Source organism: Leptopilina boulardi, unplaced genomic scaffold (genome assembly GCF_019393585.1).
Source record: "Leptopilina boulardi isolate dan_hultmark-lab unplaced genomic scaffold, ZJU_Lbou_2.1 LbouV2_371, whole genome shotgun sequence".
Taxonomy (NCBI): Eukaryota; Metazoa; Arthropoda; class Insecta; order Hymenoptera; family Figitidae; genus Leptopilina; species Leptopilina boulardi.
The window spans coordinates 4161950-4175250 of NW_026137942.1; the positions used below are offsets into that span (position 1 = coordinate 4161950).

Here is a 13301-nt window from a genome sequence, read left to right on the forward strand (position 1 = left end):
TATTTATATTATTCATTCTGAATTATACAAAAAATTCAAGTATTTTTTATCTTTTGAGAACAGGTGTAGTAATTTAATTTGATTATATTTCAAGTTCAATGTATGTCTACATTACATCAGACAATATAAATTTATTGAGAAATAATACATTCAAATGTAACCTGCTTTAAACGAATGTAAACACTTCCAACGAGACTCGATATTTTTAGCTTAAAATAAACTAAATTAGTTCAATAAGAATTTACATTTCATTTTTGAAAAAATTTTATACCTTATAAATGAAATGAGGGAAATTTTTTTAATAATAATTTTTCAATAATTTTCAATTAATTTTTATTAATAATGAAGTACTTAAACTTGTAGTTTTACATTTACATAATTTATTTTAATAAGTATTTCCCAAATTAGACCTTTCGAAATTTTTGTATTGTCAAATGAAATATTATCGACTTTTTATTTTATGAAAAATATTTTCCGATAATATTGAGTATTTAAATATTATAATATATTTTGAAAAAATGAAAAAACTATTGTTTAGTTGATAATTTTTTTCAACTTTTTTTCATATAAAATGGCCAAAAAATACTTCTTTCAATTTTTTATAATGAAATATGGTTTAGAATTCCAAAAAAATGTCAAAAGAAATTAACATCCTTCAACAAATTAAATTTTAATAATTTTAAATTTTACTACTGATTTCTTTAAAACTCAACTTCATCCACAATTTTTAATATTTTTTATAAACAATTTTTTATCTACTTTTTTACAGTTAAGGGTTTTAAAATTTTTTAATTTTTAAAATATAAAAATTCTAAGATTTTCAAACATTATTTTTTTTTTGTAAATTTCAATAATTTAGAAGAGGTCCTAAAAAATGAGAGAAAAAAATAATTTATCAACAACGAAAATATTAGAGTTGAAAATTTTTTCATACATACAATTATGTCAAAAAATGGAAATTCTATTAAATCAGAATTTAGTTAATTAGAAATTCTTCGATATGAAAATTCGTTTCATTATAAAATCTACTTTATAAAATTCTACTAAATAAAAATTTAATAATTTTTAATTCAACACAACAAAAAGAATTGACAACTTTAATGTGGAGAATATTTTGCGTCCCAAATAAATAAATAAAACAAGATTTTAAAATTTTTACTAATAATAATCTTGTCAACAATTACAGATGGTGATTATGAACAGAGAATAAATCAAAATGGAACCATAGTGTAAGTTCAGATTTTTTTTTAGACTACTGGAATCTTTTTCACCAACACAATATATTTTATTCTATGAGAAAGCAAAAAAATTAATTTATTATTTAATTAAATAAATATAAGATAGTGCAACCGAAGTTTCAACCAATTTTTTTTTTGTAACAAAAGAAATTTTTATTAATTAAGGCCAGGTCCAAGTGAGGCAGCGCCATCTACATTGATACTAAAATTTTGGAAAATTTTCAACAGCCTTTTCTTAAAAACAAGATGGTAAAATACTTTTTCCTTTATGGATAATTAATTATTGGCAAGATATACACCAGCTAAAACTTTTTTTGAGTTAAAATAATAAAAAAAATTTCATGTCAATAAATTAAATATGAGCACTTTTTTCACAAAAACTGTAACAGTACTTTCTCAGAAATTACAATCAAAAATGCAATTTCCATTTGGAAAATTAATAAACGCTAAAAAATACACGACCTAAGATTTTCCAATCACGAAAATAACAAAAAAAAATTTTATTAAATATTTAACATATTGATACTGCTTTACTGATTGTGACAGCCCTTTGGTAGATTATGTATTTCAGGTGGTTAGCAACAGCGCCAATCTCCTCCTTTTGGCAAAACTGCGAAACGTCTGGTGACATATATAACCTGCCAAACGGCTGTCATAATGAGTAAAATATGTTATGTTAAAATACTTTTTTTTTGTTATTTTCGTGATTGGAAAATCTTAGGTCGTGTATTTTTTAGCGTTTATTAATTTTCCAAATGGAAATTGCATTTTTGATTGTAATTTCTGAGAAAGTACTGTTACAGTTTTTGTGAAAAAAGTGCTCATATTTAATTTATTGACATGAAATTTTTTTTATTATTTTAACTCAAAAAAATTTTTAGCTGGTGTATATCTTGCCAATAACACAGGCCTACAAAATTTTCGATTTTGTCAGACCCAGAATCCGGACTAGTCATTTTTCATGTAATTTTTCACGCTGAATCCAAAAATGACAGCGAAATTGGTCTATCACGTCAGGATTTTGAGATATTCTAACCTGAAAGCGTGAAAAAGACCGTTTTTGGCAACATTCAACCATCTATAAAATCTTCAAAAAAATTTTTTAAACATTGGTCAAAATTTTTAAAGAAAGTACTACTATTCACCTTTCAAAATTTTCTTGGCCCGTTCCGATCCGATTTCTTTTCACTGAGATACAGCCATTTGAGTTTTACGTTACAACACGACCTAAAAACTTTTTAAAAAAGGAAAAATAAAATTGCAAAGATCTTCCCTGGTGGATTCGATTTGCGTAATGTCTACTTAACTAAGTGGACTTTAGGTAGACATTAGGTAAACATGTAAAAAAACGTATAAAAAAGCTATTAATCGACTTATTATGATAAAAAAAAGTTGATAAAAGGGTAAATGAATGTTTATAGAGTAAATTCGTACAAAATTTGTAATTAATAAAGCATTAAATAATTAATAATGAATGGAAATGTGCGCGAGGTACCTGATCAGTTCAGCTGTACAATTATTTTCGTGCTATTTTCATGAAATAATATAAATTAACGGCAAAAACAATTGATATTTATAAAAGAGTGTAAAATTAATTTAATTTGAGTGTTTGCAATACGAATTATTAAATAATAATTAAGTTTTTATCAAATGTGAATAGTGTTGTGAAAACCTGTGAAAACTAATGAGTTACTACATTACCGATCGCATATGATAATAAAAAGTTCTCGATGAGTGTAACAAAAAAGCTGCAATCATGTCCGTAATTTTGGACGAGAAACAATTATGAAATCAATAATTATTTGTATAACTTTATTCTGAATTTTAAAATTCACTTTTTATTTTCTTTCAAAGCAAAAGCTTGGAAGAAAACATGCTCGCACTGTATTGTAAAAACTGGTGGCGCCATCTCTGGCAATCTCGGAAATTATGTACTTGGTTAAATTGCAGCTTTTTTGTTACACTCATCGAGAACTTTTTATTATCATATGCGATCGGTAATGTAGTAACTCATTAGTTTTCACAGGTTTTCACAACACTATTCACATTTGATAAAAACTTAATTATTATTTAATAATTCGTATTGCAAACACTCAAATTAAATTAATTTTACACTTTTTTATAAATATCAATTGTTTTTGCCGTTAATTTATATTATTTCATGAAAATAGCACGAAAATAATTGTACAGCTGAACTGATCAGGTACCTCGCCCTACCGAAAGAGTGGTACTGGAATGGTACTGAATTGGACTTGGCTTGAGTTCCACTTCAGTACCACTACCTGATAACCCATAAGAAGACATTTTTAAAGTACTTTAACAATAGTTTTAAAGGTATATAAGATCAACAAACCGTCTCTCACGATATACGTGTAAAACAGCAAAAAAAAAACATAATAGTTTGTAGAAAATTTCTGTTAAGTTTGGAAATTATATTGCAATCCCTCCTTGAACAATAGACCCCTAGGTCCTTTGTTGAAGGATTAAAATTTTAACCCGAGTTTTATTGCTTAAAAAATTTGTAATTTTAATAACTCAACTTTAAAAAATATATATTCAGATTCGTTAATATTTCCAGATTATGAATATCTAAAATTTATCATAAAATAATTACATTTAAAAAAGTTATAATTTATCTCGTATACCTTAAGTTTGATAAAAAAATGGACATCATTTTTGAATTTAGCTGACAAAGGAAATATCATATGCATAATAATGTATGAAAATAATATAAATCCATGAAAAACAAATATAATATTGAAATAAATATAAAGTTTTAGTTTAAACATATTGAAAAAGCTAGTCGCTTTTCACTTTTATGAGGGTATTAACGGTAACTCGACCCTTTTCGCAGGTAAATTTCCCAGTTCCATTTCAGTACCAAAATGCACCAAATTAGTACTGAGTTGGTACTGAGCCCTCAGTTCCAATTTCCCAGTACCAATCCAGTACCACTCTTTCGGTAGGGCGCGCACATTTCCATTCATTATTAATTATTTAATGCTTTATTAATTACAAATTTTGTACGAATTTACTCTATAAACATTCATTTACCCTTTTATCAACTTTTTTTTATCATAATAAGTCGATTAATAGCTTTTTTATACGTTTTTTTACATGTTTACCTAATGTCTACCTAAAGTCCACTTAGTTAAGTAGACATTACGCAAATCGAATCCGCCAGGGTTCAACTAAAACTCATTACTAGGGGGGTTTTTGGGGTCGCTGATTGCAATTTTAATGTCAGATTTTCGAAATTAAAAATTTCGGATTCAATATGGCGGATATTTTTTTAAATTCAACTGATTCGCTTGAAAATCGCGTAACTTGGGAGTATTTTAGATCTTTGATGACGATTCTGATAGCAGCCGTATTGGATCCGCCATTTTTTCGAAAATCTGGCATCGTTATCGTAATCAGCTACCTCGAAATCCCCCGAGTAAAAAGTTTCAATTTAAGTACTTAGTTTTCCTTTTTTTAGGGTTTTCAGGTCGTGTAACGCAAAATTTAAATGGTTGTATCTGAGTGAAAAAAAATCGGATTTGAACGGGCCAAGAAAATTTTAAAAGGCAAATAGTAGTACTTTCTTTAGAAATTTGAACCAACGCTTAAAAAATTTTTTTGGAGATTTTATAGATGATTGAATGTTGCCAAAACCGGCCTTTTTCACGCTTTTAGGTTAGAATATCTCGAAATTCGGACGTGATAGAGCAGTTTCGCTGTCATTTTTGGATTCAGCGTGAAAAATTACATGGGAAATGACTATTCCGATTTCTGGGTCTAAAATTTGTAGGTCTGTGTAATCAATTATCCATAAAGGAAAAAGTATTTTACCATCTTGTTTTCAAGAAAAGGCTGTTGAAAATTTTCCAAAATTTTAGTTTCAATGTAGATGGCGCTGCCTCACTTGGACCTGGCCTTAAACCAAAGGAACAAAGTCTTTTGAATATTTAACAAGCTCGAAAAATATTTCTCGTTTTTCAAGAATTAAAAAGTATAAAATTTGAATAAAAAATTATTTTCAACATTTAGGCATAGCCGATCCAAAAGGGCATTCTGGAATTTACGGAATATGATGAACTGTGCCAATGACTGTGGTGCTATGTCGTACTATGGTTATGGTTGTTTTTGTGGATTTGGTGGTTCTGGAGTACCTGTGGATAAAATTGATACGTATGAAAAAGAAAATTTTTTCATTTATAACAAAAAAATAAAATAACTTCATTTCAAAATTTGAGAATTAACAAAAAATGAAACCAAATAATAATTTTTTTTTTATTTACCAATTTCTTTTGCATCCAGTCAGTTTTAGGAGCATAAAATTACAATAATTGATATTAACAATTTTATGAATAATTAATTATGCTTAATTAGTAAAAATAAATTTTTTTTTATTATTAAAAAAAGATTTATAAATTTTGGATTTCTTTTGAAAGTAAATATGTAAAAAAATAAATATAACATTTTATTGATAAATTTACAGATGCTGTAAGGAACACGATGATTGTTATGAAAGACAAATGAATCCGTGGTTTATTTACTGCAAGCATTACGAATGGACGTGTTCTAAAAATCGTTTACCAGTTTGTGGTGAGTTAGGAAAAGTTTCATTATATTTAATTACAAAAGTTTATAATTACAATGACATTAAAATTTAAAAAAAAACAAACAATAATGGCATTGATACTTGGAAAATTAAAAAAATATATTACTACCACCTACATTTTCTAATTAAAATTTTTAATCAGAAAAATAAATTTTTAATCAAATTTTTTTTCTTTAATAAATTTTTTTAAATCTAAAAAAGAAAATTTTCTTTCATTTTCTTCTGTTTTTAATTTTGATAATATGGAAAATTATATTTTTCAGACTTTAAGAACGATCCATATAAGCAACAATTATGCGAATGTGATCTAGAGTTTGCTTTATGTATATCAAAACATAAATGTCCAAAGACAAGAGCCACATGCAAATCCGGTTATGACAGATTGACATCTCTTCCGAAAATCGACGAAAAGAACATTAAATGTGAACAGAATGAAACATATCAAAATCAACAACAAGATTATCATTATCAGCAGGCCAAAAGTCCAAATCAACAACAAGTAGTTTTTCTTCCTCCTTATTAGAGGGTGTCGAAAAAAATTCCTTGACTTTTTCCTGACTCCTCCACGACATTTTTTGATTTTTCTCTGACTTTTTAATTTTAACTTTTTAACCAGTGTTGCCAGATTGGGCTACAAAGCGCGATTTGGGCTATTTTTTGGGAATGTTTCGCGGCTTAAATTTCAGTTTCGCTACAAGTAGCAATTTGGGCTATTTTTTCTTATAAAATTGCTTTTTTGGGCTACTAGGACATTTTTTTTAACAATACTAGAAAATCGAATAGTAAATCATTAAAAGTATGAAAACTGTCAATTGGCGCCTTGTAGTGGATTTGTTTGAAAATCACTTCGAAAAGTGTTCATCGGTTCCCAGTGCTACGTTTTTCTAAATTTACGTTCCTGTTCATGTTAAAATGTTGTTTCAGTTTTTATTGAAAAATTTTAATACCTGCGATACCTGTATATTAAAGTTATTTAATATATATTATATTAAAGTTATTTAATATATAAAAATAAAAATTTTATTAGCATAATAATAAAAAGAAATAAAAAAAGTAACTTTTAAATTAGTCTTACATCTATTTTTTCATATATATATATAAAATTGTTATTAAAAAAAAATTATTTACAAATTTTTTATAAATTTGTAAATATTTGAAGCTTCCTGCGGTTTTTGGGCTACAGTGGCTCCCATAAGTATTCGTACCCCACTAATTGTTAACTTCAAGGCTATGGTATATTGTTTAAATAATTTTTAAAACTTATTTTCAAAGTATTAATGTTTAGTACATTTATTAAGCTTTCAAAAAATATAAACATTTTTTATAAATAATAATTTGTTTTTACAAAATCTTTAAATAAATAAAACTTTGTCAAATTTCAGCCCACAAAAGTATTCGTACGCTTAAAATCTTTTAATAAAAAACGAATCTTTAAATAATAACAAACATAAACAATTTGTTAATTAATATTTTGTAGGACCTCCCTTAGCTTTAATAACACTTTGCAAGCGTTTAGGCATACTTTGTACTAACTTTAACACAGATTGTTTGTCAATATTGTTCCAAACTTGTAAAAGTTTTTCTTTCAATACTGTTTTGCTTGTTATGTCATTTTTCCTTAAGTTTCTTTCAATATCAGCCCATAAATGTTCAATGGGATTGATATCCGGACTTTGTGGAGGAGTTGACAACAAATGGGGTGTTCGATAAATCAAAAATTGTTTAACGATATTCGCCGTATGTTTCGGGTCATTGTCTTGTTGAAAGTAATAATTGTCACTCACTTTTAATTTTTCAGCACTTGAAGGCAAATGTTGCTTCAAAATGTTTAAATAAACATTTTTGTCCATAATACCATCGATGAAAACTAGATCACCGACACCTTCAGCACCCATCACCATTACAGAACCACCTCCGTGTTTCACAGTCGCTTCGAGATTTTTTAACTCCAGTTCAGTATTTGGTTTCCGCCATACATATCGACATCCATCTGAACCAAACAAGTTAAATTTACACTTCTGGAACAGTGTGATTTTTTCAGATGAGAGTAAATTTAACTTGTTTGGTTCAGATGGATGTCGATATGTATGGCGGAAACCAAATACTGAACTGGAGTTAAAAAATCTCGAAGCGACTGTGAAACACGGAGGTGGTTCTGTAATGGTGATGGGTGCTGAAGGTGTCGGTGATCTAGTTTTCATCGATGGTATTATGGACAAAAATGTTTATTTAAACATTTTGAAGCAACATTTGCCTTCAAGTGCTGAAAAATTAAAAGTGAGTGACAATTATTACTTTCAACAAGACAATGACCCGAAACATACGGCGAATATCGTTAAACAATTTTTGATTTATCGAACACCCCATTTGTTGTCAACTCCTCCACAAAGTCCGGATATCAATCCCATTGAACATTTATGGGCTGATATTGAAAGAAACTTAAGGAAAAATGACATAACAAGCAAAACAGTATTGAAAGAAAAACTTTTACAAGTTTGGAACAATATTGACAAACAATCTGTGTTAAAGTTAGTACAAAGTATGCCTAAACGCTTGCAAAGTGTTATTAAAGCTAAGGGAGGTCCTACAAAATATTAATTAACAAATTGTTTATGTTTGTTATTATTTAAAGATTCGTTTTTTATTAAAAGATTTTAAGCGTACGAATACTTTTGTGGGCTGAAATTTGACAAAGTTTTATTTATTTAAAGATTTTGTAAAAACAAATTATTATTTATAAAAAATGTTTATATTTTTTGAAAGCTTAATAAATGTACTAAACATTAATACTTTGAAAATAAGTTTTAAAAATTATTTAAACAATATACCATAGCCTTGAAGTTAACAATTAGTGGGGGTCTATCCGCGGTTCGGCGCGTTGAAACACTGGCAACCCTGTTTTTAACTTTTTTTTTTATTTCTGCTTTCTTTGGACAAAAATATGGTTACTGACATATTTAACAATAAATTAATTTCTAATGGTAGTAACAAATGGTAATAAAAACCATTCAAGTTTTTTTAGATTAAAAAATTTTTAAATTCACAAAAATTTTTTATTTTTATTAGAAATTTACAGAAATTTCCCTTATTTTGAATGAAATTTTCTGAAATTGCCTGACATTATCCTGACCAACAAAATTCCCTGTCTTTTCCCTGACTTTCCCTGACCGTTAGACACCCTGTATTAACAATAAAAACTAATTTTCAGCCAACAAAAAGTATTCCATATATCATAAAGTAAATATAAGAAAATGTTGAATCAATTCGTTAGAATTGAAATTATGTTTTCTTGTTAATTGCATATTTCCATGAAGCACGTAATATTAAAATGTCGGCCTCATGTCAACATTACAGTAATATTAAAAAAAATTTCAAAAACCACATAAAAATAATTGACTGATTAATTATTACTTTTTTTCTGCTTTATCATAAAAAACTTTGAAATTTTTATGTATATTTCGAATAAGCGTCTAATGTTACAGTAATATTACGTGCTACTTTGGTTAAAAACGGGACGCATTTATAAAATTTCCAAAAAACAGAATTTTTATTTATTCATATTATTATTTTGCAAAATTTTCATTAAACCAATTTTTTGCATTAAAAAATTTTTATATAACCGAAAATTCACTCAAACTTTCATTTAATGTAATAGAATTGAATTTAAAATTTTTAATTTTTCATAAAAAATATGAATTTTTATTAGGTATAATTTTATAATGCATAGAATTTTCTTTGATATGAATTTTTATTCATTCGAATTATTATTTAACAGTATTTCAATATTTCTGTCGATAGAGTTTGTTCGGTCATTTGGAACTTTGGACAAATGAAAATTCTATCAATTAGGATTTCTGTTAAATGATTTTTCGGTTAAGTAAAATCTCTGTAGTAATACAATTTTTTTTGAAATTAAGTTTCGGTTATTTAAAAATTCTGTAATATAGAAAATCGTTTCAATGAAAATTCTACAAAATAATAATAATTTGAACAAATAAAAATTCGGCTCAATGGAAATTCAATTTTATGAAATAATTGAAAATTCTAACAATTGATTTTTAAAACTTATTCATGCGTCCATAAAAAAATAGTTGAATTAAATATTAATTAGGAAAATAAATATATATATATATATATATATATATATGCAAATATTTAAAAAAAAAATATGTAAATATTAATTGTAAATATTAAATGTAAATACAGAATAGATAAGAAAAGATAAGCGTGATTATTATTCTACCAATAGAAAACTTATAACAATTTTTGTGACGTCGAATTATAAATAAAAGAATTTTTATTTGGAAAAATTTTATAAAGTAGACTTTATATTAAACCAAAAATTCATATCTAAAAATTTTTATTTCATAGCATTATTTTTTAACAGAATTTCTACTTTGTCGAACTTTAATAATATCAAATTCCTAGTGATGAGAAACTAACTTCTTGAATAATCAAGAATTTGGAGTACTCATTCCACAGTAGCACGTAATATTACTGTAATATTAAAATGTCCCCTTCATGGTAATATTACAGTAATATTACAAAAAATTTCAAAAACCACTTAATAATATTTGATTATAATTATAATTAATTATTAATAATTAATTATTATTATTTATTATTTATTATTATTATTATTATTAATTATTCAATGTTCGCCCTCATAACAAAAGGATATCCCTAGGATATCCATATCAATGGTCGATATTCTAGAATATCCCTCAGGATATCTTGGGATATTCATAGGATATCCCTAGGATATCCTATGGATATCCACAAAGTATCTATTGGATATTATATCGCAGGATATCCTCAGGATGTCCGTGGGATATTCTTAGGATATTCACGGGATATTTAATATCTCAACATATATTTTTAAAGGTTAAAATTGTTAAGCTAATATAATGAATAATAATATAATAAAAACAAAAATCTTCTGAGCTTCTAATTTATTTTAAATGAAGATTTGAAACGCATTTTTCAAAGTTTTTAAATAAACTCATGCACTTAATGTATAATTAATATTAATAGTTATTCGTTATTTGCGGGGAAGAATTTATATTGTCTAAAGCCAATTTATTTTCTGACAATATTAAGCATATGAATAAAGGAATGAATCACGAATGAGAAAAAAATTAGTTAATAATTTTTCAAATTAAACAACTTTTTCTCGAAAAACAAGTTGCATTTTATTTTATTTATATAAAATTTAATTCACAGAATATTCTCACTCGTAGTCTCATAATGACTTTAAAAACAGTATCCTGAGAATATCTTCTTAACATCCAGAAGATATACTGAGAATATCCTGAAAATATCTGTGGGATATCCTGACGATATCTATGGGATATCTGGAGGACATTTATGAAAGTCTATAGAGATATCCAGAAGATATCCTGTGGATATCCAAAGGATATCCAAACCGCCGATTTTTTGGATATCCTTAAGAGATCCTTTTGATATCCATAGGACATCCCTAGGATATCTGCGGGATATTATCAATATATCCCAATATATCTTGTGTTATTAGGGCGTATAAATTGTTTTTATTTTACTGACAATGCAGCAAAAAATCTTTTTTCTTTTTATTTATTATATTTAACTCAAATGTTTTACACTGTAAATATTAAATATTATCTCTTAAAGTTGAGGTTCATTGTAATCTTTAATTTTTCAAGTTTGAATATTGTATCACGTGTGGTCTTGCTTGTTGTATTTTTTTTAATAATATCTGAAATATAAAATACTGTATAAATTGAGAGAAATGGAATAACTAAAATGTTTATTTATTTATTTATAAAATAATACGGGCAAGACTCAATCGTAAGCATAACGTACAAAGAAGAATATAATATGAAGAAAAATGGCGTCAGAATAAATTAAAATTAGTTAAAAATTAGTTATATATGTGCTATTATGACTAGAATTAAAAATCAGATTTCGCAAGTCTGATAAATAAACATAGAGATATTTAAAATAAATTGATGTTATAACTATGCATGATAATTTAAAAATAATAAAATTTTAATATATAACGATTATTCTGAATTAAGAAAAGAAAAAGAAAAAAACACAATATTATTTTTATAACCTTTCAACAGTACAGCTGCTCACAAACTACAAATTTATTAAAATTAAAAATTTACCAAAAAAGAGAAGTTGGCTATAACACATTATATAAAATAAACAAAAATTTTAATTTGTTAGGATGGAACGAGGGGTTTCTTATTTAGGATTCCGGAATCGCATGTATAATTTCAGACTATCCCAACAGCATCGAAACTTTCCTAAAAATTTCCTAAAGATTTATTTGAAATGTTTGGAATATTTAATTGCAATGTTTAGTGAAAACTGTGTAAAGATTGAATAAATGTTTAGAGCGAAACTTTCCTGAACATTTATTTAATCGGGACATTTAAATCTTTACCCAATTTTCACTAAACATTGCAATTAAATATTTCGAACATTTCAAATAAATCTTTGAAGAAATCTTTAGAAAAGTTTCAGGTGCTGTGAGGGAAAGAATCCCCACGGAATAAAATATAATATTTACCATGTTGTCTTCCTCAATTTTTCTTTGAATCTTTTTTCTATTAATAGCAGAACAACTATACGTCTTTTGAAGGTAATGTGGTTTTATTTTGCTTTGTGGTGTTTTGATGTTTAATATCTTTTGCATTAAAATTCGATTCTCACGATCTATTTTCATAAGTTCTTCAATTGTAAATGTCTTATTAGCTCTCTTGAATTCGCATTGTTTCTTTCTTATAGAAACTAGTTCCATTTCATTCTTATAGTACAGTTTCATGATATTTCTTTGTGGTATTATTCTTGTATTTAACATGTTGTTTTCATATAGAGAAAAAGAAGAAAATTCCATAGACAAAGATCTAGTTATTTCGTTTGTCATTTTTGACTAAAAAAAAATTAATTAATCAATTGAAAGTTATTGATTATAATTTAATTATGATAAACACAGGATACTCAATCAAAAATATGAAAAGATTATGATTATTCTTTTGTCAAATAAATTATTAAATAAAATCACACCTCAAGTGGCGAAATTGTATTAGAACATAAGGATTCTTCTTCGTTGGAGATTTCGTTGTCCCAAAGTTCTTTTTCTTTATTATCCTCCTGATAAATAGTACGATGCTTAGTATTTTCTTTACAGTTATTACTTATAATTTTACTCTCCATATTAGTTTCATTATAATTTTTAAACATAAGTATTCAATCGCCTTTTAATAAATGTTTCTTTAAAATCTTTAAAATGTTTAGCATGCAACTAAATATATTATTTTTATTAAATGATTTCTCTGTACAGAAAGTCATATGTTCAGTATCCATGGATACTGAACGACAACTCCGATAAATACAGTAACGTCGCAGTTAAGGTGGTTCCAGAATAAGTGCAAAAGCTAAGTGCAAGTCCAATTTTTTTTTCTATACAT

The 13301-nt window shown here is 26.3% G+C and overlaps 2 protein-coding genes across 2 annotated transcripts; one reads left to right on the plus strand and one right to left on the minus strand.

Annotated features, from left to right (window-relative positions):
* The first annotated feature begins 1190 nt into the window (after positions 1-1190).
* Positions 1191-7139, plus strand: LOC127287595 (basic phospholipase A2 PA-5-like). The gene is made up of 4 exons (XM_051314602.1): positions 1191-1229; positions 5271-5411; positions 5722-5828; positions 6108-7139. The coding sequence occupies exons 2-4, from the start codon at positions 5311-5313 to the stop codon at positions 6365-6367; spliced, it is 468 nt and encodes a 155-aa protein (XP_051170559.1). The 5' UTR covers positions 1191-1229; positions 5271-5310; the 3' UTR covers positions 6368-7139.
* Positions 7140-11420: 4281 nt separating this feature from the next.
* On the minus strand, positions 11421-13190 carry LOC127287597 (uncharacterized). The gene is made up of 3 exons (XM_051314605.1): positions 12898-13190; positions 12401-12763; positions 11421-11578 (listed from the first exon to the last, which is right to left on the minus strand). The coding sequence occupies exons 1-3, from the start codon at positions 13072-13074 to the stop codon at positions 11513-11515; spliced, it is 606 nt and encodes a 201-aa protein (XP_051170562.1). The 5' UTR covers positions 13075-13190; the 3' UTR covers positions 11421-11512.
* Between the last annotated feature and the right edge of the window lie 111 nt (positions 13191-13301).